Source organism: Poromitra crassiceps (assembly GCF_964638095.1).
Source record: "Poromitra crassiceps genome assembly, chromosome: 2".
In the NCBI taxonomy this organism is placed as follows: domain Eukaryota; kingdom Metazoa; phylum Chordata; class Actinopteri; order Beryciformes; family Melamphaidae; genus Poromitra; species Poromitra crassiceps.
This window is the reverse complement of record NC_139624.1, coordinates 45,764,076-45,781,781: the sequence shown is the minus strand read 5'-3', so window position 1 is coordinate 45,781,781 and position 17,706 is coordinate 45,764,076. Positions and strand designations below refer to the sequence as shown.

The 17,706-nt window shown below is 43.9% G+C and overlaps 1 protein-coding gene across 1 annotated transcript in view; it reads left to right on the top strand.

Annotated features, from left to right (window-relative positions):
* slc26a5 (solute carrier family 26 member 5) overlaps positions 1-17,706 on the top strand; it is a 79,596-nt gene that overhangs the window by 1,211 nt on the left and 60,679 nt on the right. Inside the window, exons 2-4 of the mRNA XM_083659437.1 lie at positions 1,102-1,419; positions 2,874-3,013; positions 8,222-8,332. Of these exons, the coding sequence (XP_083515563.1) occupies positions 1,253-1,419; positions 2,874-3,013; positions 8,222-8,332 (418 nt within the window). The 5' untranslated portion in view covers positions 1,102-1,252. The remainder of the gene's footprint in view (positions 1-1,101; positions 1,420-2,873; positions 3,014-8,221; positions 8,333-17,706) is intronic.

Sequence of the window (17,706 nt, the reverse complement as noted above, 5' to 3'; positions counted from 1 at the left end):
AGTTACCATAGTTGTTACTAGGGAATTAATCATTAGTTCATGATTACTTTACCATTAGTTACCATGTCTGTGCCCCCTCAAGTAAAGCAGGGCTTCATGCTTAGTTGTTACTAGGGAATTAATCATTACTTCATTATTATCTTACCATTAACTATTGTTATCTTACCATTAACACTACATGGTAACTAATGGTCAGTTCTCAAGTAACTACCATTAAGGAACTACCTATTAACTATTCATGAACTAATCATGAACTAATGGTTCGTTCCTGACTCGTTCCTCAGTAACTACCCAATTTTTGTGTTACAGTATTGTAAAGTGTTACCGAATAATCAATTTATAATGATTTGAAACAGAGTACAAAGCAGTTTTTTTTAAATACATTTACTTGATGGCCTAATAACTTCGAGTAATAATTTTCAAGATTATAATCGATTCATTTTCTGTTGATGGACTAATCATTTCAGGCTATTTCTATTTATTATAGTGAATTTTTGTTAGGGGTTATCCACCTTCTCCTTTGTTACTGTACGGTGCCAGTTTGTGTCTAACTTGTATAAGTTTACCTTGTGACAAATTTTGTGCTTTCACATGGATATGAAGAAATACCCCTCAAAAGGACAAAGAGCGATTTCTTTACCTCCACCGTTTGAATTGAGTATTTGATGGAGACCTAGTTTGCTTGCAGGAGTCTAGCAGTGTAAAGTTCAGTGTGCTGACTGTGCTGTGTTCTGACCCTCTGACATATAAAGATGAACCTTTCCCCCACTTGGTTTAGTTCAGCAAACTCCTGCATGAACAACACACATCATGTGCAGCATGTAGCCTACAAGACAACGTCAAAAACCCCGTCACTCCACACACTGAGCAAATATTTGGCCGCGGTCTTAATAATCGGATAAAACATTGACTCATAGGGGGCAGTCTCCTAAATCCAAATAAAGCCCTTCTTATCAATGCAGAAATGCAAAACACACACAGACCTTGTGGGTTATCATCACTGCTTACTGTACTGAACAGTTGGCGCAGTCCCACTAGTCAAAGCCAAAATACACAGAGGCTGTAACTGACTGTCCTTTTTTCCTCTTTCCCTCTGAGCAGAAAAGGGAAGTGCACAGAGAGAACGAGGGAGGGAGAGTGAAAAGCTGGCGTCAACAAAGGAACGAAGAAGTTAAACTTGAGATGAGACGGCGGAGAGACTAAACAGCAGCAGAGCGTCGGATCGTTTTTGCCCAGCCATCTTGCCGCTGTGATGGAGCATGAAGAAGAAGAAGCGATGGCCCGGGACGATGGCGAGGCTGCGCTCGTGTACCGGGTGGAACGACCGGTTTACGACGAAACCTTCCTCCGCTCACAGCTGCTGCACCGCAGGCAGAGCAGCGCCCCCTCCCTCCGACAGAGACTGGCACAGCAGCTCCAGTGAGTACAGAGCTACTACACATTTGACCTCTGAATTCATCAAGCAATGGCAACTCACACCCAGGGGCGATAATTCAATATTACCTAATTCAATATTACCGTTTATCGTCTTTCAGCGGAATCGTATTGTGATGATTTGGTCATATCGTGACACACAATTCTTTTTTCTAAACGGATGGTAACGAGCACATCTTATCTGAGTTCAAATTGGCTAAGTGGGTGGGTGGGTGGCGGCAGTGTTTGTCAAGATTGTGATTTCATCAGTGATGTCACTTGAGCAATTGTGATGTCATCAGTGATGTCACTCAAGTAATTGTTGCGATGTCATCAGTGATGTCACTTGAGCAACTGTGACCACTGTGATGTCACTCAGGAAGTTGTAATGTCATCCATGATGTTGAGCAACTGTGATGTAGTATTAGCTGATGGCGCACAGTTGCACGATGGTGCCTAGGTGGGTGAGCGGTGTCTGTCTGTCTGTCTGTCTGTCTGTCTGTCTGTCAGTCATGATTTTGGGAGCCCACGGAGCAGGCGATTTCCATAAGTGCAGCCATGGCGCATCATCTCCAGTCTCTCCACCCCTCGCGCGTGAGATTCCTAGTTTTATTTAAAAACTCTGACAAAGTGAGGTATGGTAGGAGTATGATTTGAAAAGTTTTGATTTTTGGGATGAACATCAATTTGATTATTTAAGATGTGATTTTGAATGATATGCGAGTCATATCATGATATATATATATATATATATATATATATACTGTATATATATACTGTATATATATATATACATGTATATATATACTAGTGCTAGTGCAGCGACCACCTCTGGTCGGTCGGGGCGCCTGTTCAAGGGGGAGGGGAATTGGGGGAATAGCGTGATCCTCCCACGCACTACGTCCTGACGGTGAAACTCCGTGACCGGGACAGCAGGGGGAACAAGTAATTGACCAACAGCCCTGTCAACCCTGTTAAACCTGCTTATTACCAACCCTTGACAGTGTGTGGCTGGTATTGTTTTCACCGTGTGTGTGGTCCTGGAGATACCTGTTGCACACACACACACACACACACACACACACACACACACACACACACACACACACACACACACACACACACTTTACTTCCCTGGCCCACATTTGTTTTACATCGATGTTCGCAAGATGGTCCTGTCCGTCGTTACATCAACAAGTTGGAATATTGCCATTATCACAATATCACGTTGAATTTCTGATGACAATATCAATATGAATTGTAACAATATATTGATAAGGAAGGATATGATATGGCACACCCCTAATCGTACTATGAAGTCTTCATATCGGCACAGGTCTAGCCATGAGGCAGTGACAATCTCACACTTATCGCTTCTTTAAATCATGAAATGATTACCGTAAGACTAATATGACAAAATAACCCTCCCTTCCCGCCCTCCCCCCTTTTTCTCTCCACAGGTGTTCATCGGCGAAGGCCAAGGCGGTGGCTCTGACCGTGCTGCCCATTCTAACATGGCTGCCGTCCTACCCGGTGAAGGACTACCTGTTTGCGGACGTGGTGTCAGGCCTCAGCACAGGAGTGGTGCAGCTGCCTCAAGGTCAGTGCCCCCCAGTTCCCCTCCCATGCCTTAACTCCAGCAGAGGAGATAAGGGCCAGCTGCTGGCTCCTGCCCGGGCTGTTTGGGCTTCACGCTGTGTGTTTGTTGTGGTATCTCTCTAGCTCTACTGTGTGACGCAATCACTTGGCTTCTGGGTCCATTTATTTACCTCTGTCTCTCTCTCTCTGTCTGTCTCTCTCTCTCTGTCTCTTTCTCTCTCTCTCTGTCTCTTTCTCTCTCTCTCTCTCTCTCTCTCTCTCTCTCTCTCTCTCTCTGTAGCCGTGTTTCCATGAACCTATTTTGATGCACATTTTGAAGTATCACATTAGAAAAGGTTGATGGAAACGGCAAAAGAACAACAACAAAAAACATCCTAAATTTAGCAAAAAAAAAAGTTTCTATGCTTGCTTGAGTTGGTCTTTGCCTTTTTCGAAAAAGAGTTAATGCACAAAATTGGAGATGGAAACATCTTTTCCGAATAAGTGATCAGCTGGAGTCTGTGTCCTGCACTGCCTTCTGATAAGTGGTCAGCTGGAGTCTGTGTCCTGCACTGCCTTCTGATAAGTGATCAGCTGGAGTCTGTGTCCTGCACTGCCTTCTGATAAGTGATCAGCTGGAGTCTGTGTCCTGCACTGCCTTCTGATAAGTGATCAGCTGGAGTCTGTGTCCTGCACTGCCTTCTGATAAGTGATCAGCTGGAGTCTGTGTCCTGCACTGCCTTCTGATAAGTGATCAGCTGGAGTCTGTGTCCTGCACTGCCTTCTGATAAGTGATCAGCTGGAGTCTGTGTCCTGCACTGCCTTCTGATAAGTGATCAGCTGCTGGAGTCTGTGTCCTGCACTGCCTTCTGATAAGTGATCAGCTGGAGTCTGTGTCCTGCACTGCCTTCTGATAAGTGATCAGCTGGAGTCTGTGTCCTGCACTGCCTTCTGATAAGTGATCAGCTGCTGGAGTCTGTGTCCTGCACTGCCTTCTGATAAGTGATCAGCTGGAGTCTGTGTCCTGCACTGCCTTCTGATAAGTGATCAGCTGGAGTCTGTGTCCTGCACTGCCTTCTGATAAGTGATCAGCTGCTGGAGTCTGTGTCCTGCACTGCCTTCTGATAAGTGATCAGCTGGAGTCTGTCTCCTGCACTGCCTTCTGATAAGTGATCAGCTGGAGCCTGTGTCCTGCACTGCCTTCTGATAAGTGATCAGCTGGAGTCTGTGTCCTGCACTGCCTTCTGATAAGTGATCAGCTGGAGTCTGTGTCCTGCACTGCCTTCTGATAAGTGATCAGCTGGAGTCTGTGTCCTGCACTGCCTTCTGATAAGTGATCAGCTGCTGGAGCCTGTGTCCTGCACTGGCTTCTGCTGGCAGATCTGCCAACAAATGCAATGTTGCACCCAAAGGCTCTCCGTCCCTAAACTGCCTTTTGCACGGTGACTCCCACAACTGTTTGTGTGCATCATAGAATGGGCATTTCCCCTTGATATCATCTGTAATAATATTTACTCATCACCGCTAGAAAGAAAGAAATACGTCCACCAGCAGATTACATGTAAAGGATAATCAACGACTACATGTAGGTTTGCGTTAAACGATTTTAATGCACGACGTGGAGGCGAAGAACCACCCAAAGCCGCGAAGTGCATTAAAATTGCATTTACGCACACCTAGGAGTTGATTATCCCGCTTATACCATGGTCATTTCACAACAATTTAAAATGAAAGCATTTGCAAAAAATTTGGTGCAAGTTAAGCAATACAAATATAAAGTTTTTCACAAGCCATAACTGTTTACCTAGCAACACTTTGGAAACCGACTAATACCTGTAAGCGTTAGCATCCCGTCAGCTTCTCCTGCAATGGAAATGTTGTTTGCTGTTCCATAATTAGGAGGAACCTTGGATACGAGCCTGTATGGTGCAGGAAGCTAGTCCGCTCAGCTCAATAGAAGCTGAGGTAGCGAGTTGAACAAATGTTTACTGTGCTGTTTGATTAAACAGCTGTGCAGGTTGGGGAGAGCATGAATTTACAACATGTGATTAGACTGATAGATAGATAGATAGATAGATAGATAGATAGATAGATAGATTAGATAGATAGCTTTATTGTCCTCAAAGAGGAAATTCTTTTTCACAGGCGGTGCGTACAAAAACACAAACATTAAGGACATAAAAGGGTACAAAGAACAACACTTGAGACATAGGAGTAGCCGAGCAGAGACAAAAACACATCACATCATATGGTAAGCAGGAGAGAAGGGTTACATATTTAAAGTTCTTATAGCAGTTGGGACAAAGCTTTTGCCAAAGCAGGCCTTTTTGCACAAAGGCTGTCTATACCTACGGCCAGAGGGGAGGAGGGTGAAGTGCTGGTGGAGTGGGTGGTCTGGGTCACGCGTGATGGTGCGTGCTTTACGGGATATGGATGAGGTGACACAGTCAGATAGGTTGGGAGTGGTGATACCGATGAGTTTACTGGCTAAGTGTGTTATTTTTAGGAGTTTGTTCTTATTGGTGACTGTGAGCATGTGGAAATAACAGATGGTGCAGTAGAGGAGAACCGGTTCAACAATGCTGCGATACAGGAGGAGAAGAAGATGGGGTTGGACTGAGAGGTGACGTAGTTTGCGGATGGCTGTGAGTCTCTGTTGGCAACGTTTGTAAATGTCCATGGTGTGCTGATTGAAACTGAGTTTATTGTCTATAGTGATTCCAAGGTATTTGAAGGAGTCCACCACCTCTACCTTCTGTCCGTTGATGGTGAGACTGGGGGGATGGTCCGGTGTTTTGGGGGGGCTGAAGAGTAGTTCTTTGGTTTTTGGGATGTTGAGGTGGAGAAAGTTATTGTCGCACCATGTGCAGAAGTGTGATATGGAGTGATGGTAGGCGGAGAGAGAGTCCTGGTTATTGAGCAGTGCGAGGATAGCTGTGTCATCTGCATACTTGAAATAGAGGGTTGTTGCCGGACCACGTGTGCATTATGTGATTTTGATGCACACCTGCCGGCCAATCAGAAACAAGTATTCACCCAGACCATGGTATAAGACATGATTACTTCTTCTATGGCAAGTAACCATTGTTCTCTCGATGATCTTGTCTCACGCCCCCCCCCCCACATACACACACACACACCATCATCGGCGGTCACTCGGAACGAGTATGACTGTCCTCCTCTGTTGGGTCGTCTACTTGTGGATCCTCAGATGACTGTAGAGGCCGATCTGTGATCCAGATATTTTGGTGCAGTGTGGGCAGGGCTGAGTGGTGGTGGTTGGTGGTGGTGGAGGCTTTCTCTCTCTCTCCTTGCTGTGCTGTCGCTTTGTCTCTGCGACACGCTGGAGTTCCCTTTCGTGCCGTGCAGCTCCTTCCTGCACGGCTTTCTTCCACGAGTGCCTGTCTAATGCAATGTGCTCCCAGTTGCTTGATGTGATGTTAAAATTTTTCAGACCAGTTTTAATGTTGTCCTTAAACTGTTTCTTTTGCCTGCCAGGGGCTACACACACACACACACACACACACACACACACACACACACACACACACAGCTTACGTATTCGCCTAACACAAGACCTAAATGGAAAGCTAGCTTACATATATGTTTCTGTCTCTCCTCTTCCCCAGGTCTAGCCTATGTCTATCTTATGTTTCTGTCTCTCTTCTTCCCCAGGTCTAGCCTATGTCTATCTTATGTTTATGTCTCTCCTCTTCCCCAGGTCTAGCCTATGTCTATCTTATGTTTCTGTATGTCTCTCCTCTTCCCCAGGGCTAGCCTATGTCTATCTTATGTTTCTATCTGTCTCTCCTCTTCCCCAGGTCTAGCCTATGGCTATCTTATGTTTCTGTCTCTCCTTTTCCCCAGGTCTAGCCTATTGTCTATCTTATATTTCTGTCTCTCCTCTTCCCCAGGTCTAGCCTATGTCTAGCTTATGTTTCGGTCTCTCCTCTTCCCCAGGCCTAGCCTAATATGTTTCTGTCTCTCTCTCTCTCCTCTTCCCCAGGTCTATCTTATGTTTCTGTCTGTCTCTCCTCTTCCCCAGGTCTAGCCTATGTCTATCTTATGTTTCTGTCTCTCCTTTTCCCCAGGTCTAGCCTATGTCTATCTTATGTTTCTGTCTCTCCTTTTCCCCAGGTCTAGCCTATGTCTATCTTATGTTTCTGTCTCTCCTTTTCCCCAGGTCTAGCCTATGGCTATCTTATGTTTCTGTCTCTCCTTTTCCCCAGGTCTAGCCTATTGTCTATCTTATGTTTCTGTCTCTCCTCTTCCCCAGGCCTAGCCTATGTCTAGCTTATGTTTCTGTCTCTCCTCTTCCCCAGGCCTAGCCTAATATGTTTCTGTCTCTCTCTCCTCTTCCCCAGGTCTATCTTATGTTTATGTATCTCCTCTTCCCCAGGCCTAGCCTATGTCTATCTTATGTTTCTGTCTCTCTTCTTCCCCAGGTCTAGCCTATGTCTAGCTTATGTTTCTGTCTGTCTCTCCTCTTCCCCACGTCTAGCCTATGTCTATCTTATGTTTCTGTCTCTTGTCTTCCCCATGCCTAGCCTATGTCTATCTTATGTTTATGTCTCTTGTCTTCCCCAGTTCTAGCCTATGTCTATCTTATGTTTATGTCTCTCCTCTTCCCCAGGTCTAGCCTATGTCTATCTTATGTTTCTGTCTCTCCTCTTCCCCAGGCCTAGCCTATGTCTATCTTATGTTTCTGTCTGTCTCTCCTCTTCCCCAGGTCTAGCCTATGTCTATCTTATGTTTCTGTCTCTTGTCTTCCCCAGGTCTAGCCTATGTTTCTGTCTCTCCTCTTCCCCAGGTCTAGCCTATGTCTATCTTATGTTCCTGTCTCTCCTCTTCCCCAGGTCTAGCCTATGTCTATATTATGTTCCTGTCTCTCCTCTTCCCCAGGTCTAGCCTATGTCTATCTTATGTTCCTGTTTCTCCTCTTCCCCAGGTCTAGCCTATGTCTATCTTATGTTTCTGTATGTCTCTCCTCTTCCCCAGGGCTAGCCTATGTCTATCTTATGTTCCTGTCTCTCCTCTTCCCCAGGTCTAGCCTATGTCTATCTTATGTTCCTGTCTCTCCTCTTCCCCAGGTCTAGCCTATGTCTATCTTATGTTGCTGTCTCTCTCCTTTTCCCCAGGTCTAGCCTATGTCTATCTTATGTTCCTGTCTCTCCTCTTCCCCAGGTCTAGCCTATGTCTATCTTATGTTCCTGTCTCTCCTCTTCCCCAGGTCTAGCCTATGCTATGCTGGCTGCCGTGCCTCCAGTTTACGGCCTCTACTCCTCGTTCTACCCCGTCCTGCTCTACACCTTCTTCGGCACCTCCAGACACATATCCATAGGTGAGAGTTAACCCCCAAACACCCAGTCATTATTCACCTCGGCTGGCGCCAGCATGGAGGCCAGGGGCCTGTACTACAAAGCAAGATTAGTGGTTTAGCGAGGTAACTTCAGGTTTAAACCTGGTTTGGCCGTACTACAAAGCAAGTTAACTTCTTACCGACATATATTTCCATAGCAACTTATGCTTCACACTTAACCTGGTCCGCAGCAGGTTAAGTTGCAAGGATAAGATTAGACCTTAAATACACCGCCCACGAACCAATCAAATCAGCAGTTTGGAAAAATGGCCAACCCCTTTCTGGATGAGTTTCCCATCTAGGAAGGAGCACGAATTGTAATGTTGAATGAGTAATGTTAATCAATGTTAATGTTAATCAAGGACTAAAGCCTTGCACTTGTTGGCTATTTTAATTAAGCCCTACTTACCACTTTGGAATATGTTTTTATATATTAATTTTTGTGCTTTTAAGTAGCCTAGATACGTTGTTTGATCCCGCTGATCGATTGCAGCTGAATAGTGAGTGGAGAAATATCACTAAACCGGCATAAAAAGGTTACATAAACGTCTCCAAAGCGCACGGTGCCGTGTGCGCAACGGAGCTGAGACTGACGTTGGGTTGGAATTGAAATGGTCATAGCCTACATGCTGGAATAGCCTACTACATCTAAGCAATTTAATATGGGATCACCTGCACACAGGCGATCCCATATTAAGATGATTCATATCTAGGCTACTCCTGCATTTTGCAGCTGCAACTCTGTTGCTTTTGGCCTGTATGATTCGATTGAACTTCATATTTCCAGCATCATTATATGAAATATGGAGATATGCGACTCTGCTGACAATATGTGACCACAAAATAGGCTATTTTTTATAAATGAAATCTATGCCCGCACGTACCGTGTCGATTCAGTTCAGAAGCATTTATTTTATTTTATTATCATTCTTTTTTTTTATTGATTAGCCTATAGAAATTATTCAATCAGTGCGACTAAACACATTGATTTTATTTTATTTTATTTTATTTTATTTTATTTTATTTGACGGTTACAAATTGAAATACAATATACTGAACAAAGTACAGACACGGATCATTATTATTCATTGAGCCTAAATGGTCTATAGCTACATACGGATTTTGGACTGAGATAGATTACACATTGCTTCCACAAAAGACTGTAGATAGAGAGCTGTAGATAGCCTACGAAACCGCTCTTCAAAGAAATTACTGGTGTGGATAAAAGTGGTCACTTTAGACAGTCATTCGTGAACAGTAATAATATCCAACGCAGATTTGCATTTGCGGTTTCATTCAATGAGGAAATAGGCGTGTCTTGCGCTGTAGGAGTTGGAGCAGTCCATATTGCACTCTGATTGGCAGTTGTTAAAAACCACGCCTCTTTTGCGGGCACGAGCTCCAGTGCACGGGCATTTTTATGTGCACGAGCTGAGAGCTTGATTAGAAAAACCTGGTTCGAGTTAACGAGTGGCAATCGACGTTCGTAGTACAAGTTAACTACAATCGAGCTGATCTGGTTTAGACAAACCAGATCAAGGGACAGATCCTGGATCTTCTTATACAACATTCGTAGTACAGGCTTCAGGTGTCACAGGTTTGAAATCGGATCCACACGCAGAAATCAAGTGGAGTCAGGAGTCACGCGTCAAGGTTCAAAAAAGGAGTTTACTATGAAACTTAAAGAGTAACAACAAGGTTTTTAGTATCAGACCATAATATCCAAGCACTGTCTCCACAGACAAGGGAGCTTAAATAAGAGTAAATGTAATCAAGTCCAAGTAGCACCAGCCACTGCTGATTAAGATGCAACCCAGCTGTGTGGGCGAACCAGGCTCTTGAGTTGCCCCAGGACGCCATCCAGTGGACATCCTAGGGAACTGCGTCAGGTGCTGACACCAAGTGGAGGACCAAATGTGCGTAGATGATGATGCGAGACAATGAAAATACTATCATACTGCGCCTACTCAGGGCATCAAAAAAGCAGTCTTGGGTGCATCGATGTAGAGGACAGAACTTGAGGACGGCAGTGGAAGTATCTGGACACCAATGAGTTAAGGCTGGAAAAGGCTGAGATCAAATGTGACCTGCTCAATCACATTGACCCCAAAACACTTTTTGAGTTTTATACACTGTTGGAAAGAGGAGAATGTAAGCTTTCTGGTGATATCAAAATTATCTTTGTACTCCAAAGATTGAGTGATACATCCCTTTATGTTATCCCTTTATGACTGTTTCCAAAATGTTTTTGAGGAAAAACAGCCTCAAATTTTGACAAAGTAAGCTAGTTATGCTTGTCACCCTAACTTTATGAGCTTGAAAACTATATTTAGCATTCAAATTTCACAATAATCTTTACAGAGAATAAAAGCCAATGCTTTATTTGACTAAAATCTGATAAAACCCCAAAATAGCCTAAATCAATATTTTCTCATAAAATCATGTTTCTACACAAACGGGCCTTTGCTATATGTGACTGATTTTGTCAGAGCAGGTCACAAATGCAAAAAAATTATTTTAATTCAAGACATCAGTGTACAAAGTGCTCACAAGTGCAAAAATAATAAGTGGATTAAAAAGCAGCAGCCGGGGGGTACGGTGGTGCAGTGGTAAGCGCTGTCGCCTCACAGCTCGAAGGTCCTGGGTTCGATTCCCACCTGGGACGCTGTGAACGCTGAAGGAATGCGTGCCCGTCCGCATGTCCTCGAGTGCCCACCGCCCGGGTGGGGTCGTCAAAAGGGCCTTTCTGTGTGGAGTTTGCATGTTCTCCCCGTGCCTCCCGGGGATTTCCTTCATATAGGAACCCCCTTCACCAAAACATGCAATATCCTGGTTGCTAATGTGGTTCCTCCTCTGGTCGTTAAGGGCGCCTGTTTGGAGGGAGGGGAACTGGTTGGAATAGCGTGAACCTCCCACGTGCTATGTCCTACCGGTGAAGCTTCCCCTGTCAGGTGAAAAGAAGCGGCGGGCTAACTGCCCATGACTCGGAGGAAGCATGGAGCCAGTTTCGGCTCTCCCCAGATCGGCAGAGGGTGGAGTAGCAACCAGGATAAATAAATTAAATTAGCACTAAAAGGGGGATAAAAATGGGATAAAAAATCTGGAAAAAAATATTAAAAAGCAGCAGCAAACGTTTCAGTCTATCATCAGTGCTACAGATAGAATGTCTGACAATGAAAATCAAGACAAATCCAAAGCCAGCTGCACTCAATCAGGCAGCTGATTGTCTAATTGAAGGCACCATAGCACTAGGTTCAAATAGAGAAGGTAAGTCTATCATGTTTAGACATTCAGAGCCAAAGACATCCAAAACGTAGCTATACACTTTCAGGAAGCCAAACATCCGGCCACTGTACTTAGATTCTGTGGCATTGACAAAGTTAATCCTCATCGAAGACACACAGATCTGGAAACAAAACTTTTACAATGTGAGATTAGACGGATTTTCCTGCTCAAAACGGAACAGCCTTTAGGCCTCAATGAAAAACTTAATTTAGCCTGTTTTCTATCATGCTGATGCCTACATGATCTGCATGTACCAGCATGACCTCCTGAACCCAGCTTTGGCATTTTGTCAGTGTTCCCCGTTTAGATGGTGATAACAACTGGGGAAGAAAGAGAGATATGTTGCTGTAGATCCATTCACTAGTGTTCTAAGTCAGAGAGAAGAGTCTGATGAGGTGGGATTGTTTTTCAAAGTGAGGTGAGGTGACTGACTGTGTGACACTAAACTGTCTTGTCTGTCGCCCTTGCCCCTTTGCTTTCTCCAGTGGTTCTCAAAGGTTTTTCACGTCAAAGACCCCTAAACTGACACAAATTAGACCACGGACCCCCATCGGATAAGATGTTTGCTTTATTTGTTTTATTACAGAAAGTGTATGAAACCCATGACACAAATAGTCATACATTCTTTGTGTTACGTATGGATGGAATTATAGTGAAAATAAATTACCCCCCCCTCTTTGCTGAGGACCCCCTGGAACCCCCCTAGGACCCCTGGGGGTTCCAGACCCACTACTCTAGTAAGTGTTATAAACTGTAGTTTGAGGGAAAAAAATCAAGGAAGAAGGAAGTACAAGTTCAGTTTTCTATTCTGCTATTGGCATTGTTGTACATCAGGAACTGCTGGTAGAATAACTGCTCATTGTTGTACATCAGGAACTGCTGGTAGAATAACTGATCAATCTGCAAGCAGCAATATGGCTGCCTTCCTCTTGTCTGAACAGTGTCTGCTACCAACAGTAAAGTGTGGTTGTCTAACAATGGTTCCTAACGTGGGGTCCGGGGTCCTTGAGGGAGATCCAGGGAGTCCCCTACAAATTGATTAATTATTAAACTTCACCATTATTTAATTTTCAAGAAGTGAACACAATTAGAGAATGTAGAATAATGATGATTTTGAACATAGTTTCTCTGTTATTTCTTCTACAATACCTACAGGTACAATAGAGATTTTAATGGGATTCTAGAAAAATCAGATCGAGCTATAAACATATTCTCAGATTTGACTCACAGAGACCAAATCTCAACAAATGTGGGTTCTGTGGCTCTAATGTGGACTAAATGATGAAACACATCATGCATTTAGAGTTGAAGATACCTTAACTCGTCTTTTAATCTAAGACAACCAGTGGCCTTTTCACATACTGTAGCCAGATAGTTTTCCATGGTCAGTGCCAAGCACACACTGGTCAGCAGCACTGCAGCTCAGATTGCTGACCAACTCTGTCTCAGACACATGGGGTCTGCAGCCAGCCAGCGTGTGTGTGTGTGTGTGTGTGTGTGTGTGTGTGTGTGTGTGTGTGTGTGCGCGTGTGCTACCATACAGTCTGTGACACAAGCAATATTTCACATTGGGCAGGTTTCGTCTTTTCGTAAGTGTGTCCTGACTTGACATTAGCAGCGTGTGTGTGTGAGTTCAGTGACACCCCCCCCCCCCCCCCCCACTGCTTCCCCCTCCCCACCCACACCCCCTCCTCATTTGAGCACAGGCTACTTTCCTTCCTAGAAAGGGCTCCATGTCATCTCAAATGTCGGCCGTAACCTTTTGAGTCCTCCTAACAAAATGGAGACGACAACCTGAGCCTGCTCTGCCTTTTATGTTTGTTTACGTTTACATTTACATTTATGTTTATTTATTTATAAGTAGTGTTGGGAGGGTAACTTTTAAAATGTATTCCACGACAGAATACTGAATACATGCCTACTAAAATGTATTTTGTAACGTATTCCATTAGAATACTCAAGTGAAGTAACCTATTCCGAATACTTTGGAATACTTTTGGAATACTTAAAAAATAGTCTTGCTGAGCCCATTTGTCTGGGTCACTCTGAATGTAGTTAACACTTGCTTAGCTAGGAATGACCTTGGGCCTGTACTACGAATGTTGTATAAGAAGATCCAGGATCTGTCCCTTGATCTGGTTTGTCTAAACCAGATCAGCTCGATTGTAGTTAACTTGTACTACGAACGTCGATTGCCACTCGTTAACGCGAACCAGGTTTTTCTAATCTAGCTGACAGCTCGTGCACATGAAAATGCCCGTGCACTGGAGCTCGTGCCCGGCACTGCCCGCAAAAGAGGCGTGGTTTTTAACAACTGCCAATCACAGTGCAATATGGACTGCTCCAACTCTGACAGCGCCAGACACGCCTATTTCCTCATTTATTGAAACCGCAAATACAAATCTGCGTTGGATATTATTACTGTTCCCGAATGACTGTCTAAAGTGACCACTTTTATCCACACCAGTAATTTCTTTGAAGAGCGGTTTCGTAGGCTATCTACAGCTCTCTATCTACAGTCTTTTGTGGAAGCAATGTGTAATCTATCTCAGTCCAAAATCCGTATGTATAGACCATTTAGTCTCAATGAATAATAATGATCTCATGATGTGTTTAGTCGCACTGTGCGACTAAACACAAATGAGATCATTATTAGGCTATTTGATTGAATAATTCCTATATGCTAATCAATAAAAAAAAGAATGATAATAAAATAAAAAAATGCTTCTGAACTGAATCGACACGGTACGTGCGGGCATAGATTTCATTTATAAAAAATAGCCTATTTTGTGGTCACATATAGCCTATAGGCTATTGTCAGCAGAGCGCATATCTCCATATTTCATATAATGATGCTGGAAATATGTTCAATCACATCACATCATACAGGCCAAAAGCAACACCGTTGCAGCTGCAAAATGCAGGAGTAGCCTAGATATGAATCATCTTAATATGATTAAGATGATTAATCATCATGATGATGATATGTGCAGGTGATCCCATATTAAATTGCTTAGATGTAGTAGGCTATTCTAGCATGTAGGCTATGACCATTTCAATTCCAACCCAACGTCAGTCTCAGCTCCGTTGCGCACACGGCACCGTGCGCTTTGGAGACGTTTATGTAACCTTTTTATGCCGGTTTAGTGATATTTCTCCACTCACTATTCAGCTGCAATCGATCAGCGGGGTCAAACAACGTATCTAGGCTACTTGAGAGCATTAAAATGAATATATAAAAACATATTCCAAAGTGGGAAGTAGGGCTTAATTAAATTATTCGTCCTTGATTAATTATTGTGCTTGCAGATAGGCAAGCACAATCTTAGAATCTCTCATACTTAATATTATTATTTTTCTTCTATCCAAAACTTTGGTTCGCCATTTCTCCTACAGTTTTCACACTACACAGACATGGGAGACATCAAAACGTGCGGCTCATCGAGGAATCGTGTGCATTTGGATTGCTAAGGGTTTCGTTTGCCAGTTTTCGCGATATTGGCGTTAACGTACGATTTTTTTCCCATTCACTTGAATGGGGTTTCGAAATCGTTGGCATTAAATTAGCTCTAGCTCAGACACCGTATGACCTGCCATTACCAAACTTTGTAGGTAGGTTTACAGAGTCACCTTTTACTCTGTGCGGGAAAATTACATTATTTGACCAGATGGTGGCGCTATAACAGCCATCCTTACGTTTTGGTCCATAACTTTTGAACCGTAAGGGCTACATTCAAAATTCTTTTTTCCCTGGATTCCTTGGGTCATTCCGCATCTGCTGATATAGGTCCCGCCCATTTCCGTCTAACTAGATTTTCCGCCATTTTGAATTTTGTCGAAAAGTGTTTTTTCGCTATTTCTCCTTCAAATTTTGCCCGATCTTCACCAAACCACATCACAGAGCGTGTGTGGACTGTCCCGCACAAAACTTATTTTGCGTTTTTTTTAAATTCCGCACCGTTGCGATATAATCGACTTCCAAAGTTCTGTGGGTGGGGCCTATTTCACAAAGATCGTCCGATGCTAACCAAACTTGGTACAGGTGTGGACGGATGTACTCTGAGCCTATAGGACAAATATTGTGTCATTTCGCCTCTAGGGGGCGCTATAGCAGCATTCAGTACCTGTACCTTCTAAATTGGTTTATTTTGAAGGGCGGCAGGAAGTGCTGATTCATTGGAATTATGGCCAGCCTTCCTTCTTGTATTGACACTTGACACTTCTGAGCTGATTTCACAAAAGAAAGTGTCATTTGGCCTGTAGGGGGCGGGGGTGGGTGGGGCCTACTTCACAAAAACCGCCATAACTCTGGACCACATTGTCCGATCCGAACCAAACTTGGTCCAGGTATGCACATATGTACTCTGAGATGATAAAAATAAAATGGTGTCATTTCGCCTATAGGGGGCGCTATAGCAGCATTCAGTAGCTGTATCTCACAAACTGTAAGAGCGACTGTTCCCAAATTGGGTACATAGGTTCATAGAGTACTCTTCTAATCTGGCCTAAAAAATTATACCAATTGACCTCACGGTGGCGCTATAGCTGCCCTCTTTACGTTTTGGTTTGTAAGTTTGGAACCATAGCTTCTACGATCAAAATTCTTTCTGCCCTGGTTTCCTTGGCTCCTCCCGCTTGTACTCACAAAGGCCCGCCCATTTCCCGCACTCAACTACTTAGTACACCCTAGCAACGATCTACGAATGCCCTATACCGATGAGCCGAAAACACCATAGCATCCAGTTAATACACCCTTGCAACGGCCTAAACACGTCCTAGCTACACATTGCCGATTGGGGCTGTATTGATACTGGATGGGAGGGCGGGGTCTAAGGCAGGGGCGGTGCAAGGGGGGCGGAGCATCACGAGGGAGCAAGCACAATCAAATTTGCTTCAGCAAATTTAGCCCGTTCTAGTTCAACATTACAATTCGTGCTCCTTCCTAGATGGGAAACTTATCCAGAAAGGGGTTGGCCATTTTTCCAAACTGCTGATTCGATTGGTTCGTGGGCGGTGTATTTAAGGTCTAATCTTATCCTTGCAACTTAACCTGCTGCGGACCAGGTTAAGTGTGAAGCATAAGTTGCTATGGAAATATATGTTGGTAAGAAGTTAACTTGCTTTGTAGTACGGCTAAACCAGGTTTAAACCTGAAGTTACCTCGCTAAACCACTAATCTTGCTTTGTAGTACAGGCCTCTTGTCACTGTCTTCAGAGTAAAGGTTATGCAAGTATGTAAACACAATGTGTTGTATGTCCTGCAACTGATATTACAGAACAAAGTCTTAGTTTTAGTGTTTTTGAGTAAAACACATTAGACACAAAGATTAAAATATAGCAAAGTGGATTTACACTTCACTAGAACGCAAACTCAATCTGAAGATCTAGGGCCCTATCTTCCCAAAAGCGGTAATTTAGCATTTGCCCTCGGTTAACGCCGTGGGGCGGGGACAAGCGCATGCCTGTTATAATTGTACTGGGCATAGGCCTGCCACATGCTAAAGCAGGCGTTTCAGCACTAAAATGTGGGGATAGATGGCATTATCCTATCATCAACAGCGCGCAATTACTTTGCGCTAAGAGCTTTGAAAAGCACCTCTTAGCGCTAAATACCTCGCTGTGCAGCCTGGGAGCACACCATAATACATCGAATTCTGCTCCTAAAATTGGGTATTAGCAGATAATTCAGTGAGGCAATCAACTATAACTCACTGAGAAACTTTTATCACATCGCAAAGAGGGAAATTAATTGAGAAAACTTGTTGGACAATGGACATAGGCTATTTACCTTCATAACCCGGAGGGTCGTTGGCACCACAGACGATCTGTCAATAAGCTCTCTCCATCTCTCTCTGTCCTCGCACGAGTGAGTATATTGCATGCCTCGCGCAAACAGCGATCGCGAGACGGGAATCTGATTGGTTTTGATTGACGTAATGCCCAGCATTGCCTGGCCACACCTGTGAATAATTCTGGTAGTTAAGACCGCCCAAATCCTGTTTGCGCTGGCATTTTGGGGGCACAGATGATTTTGGCACGGCTCTAATTTGCGCCTGCGGTATGTGCCGTGA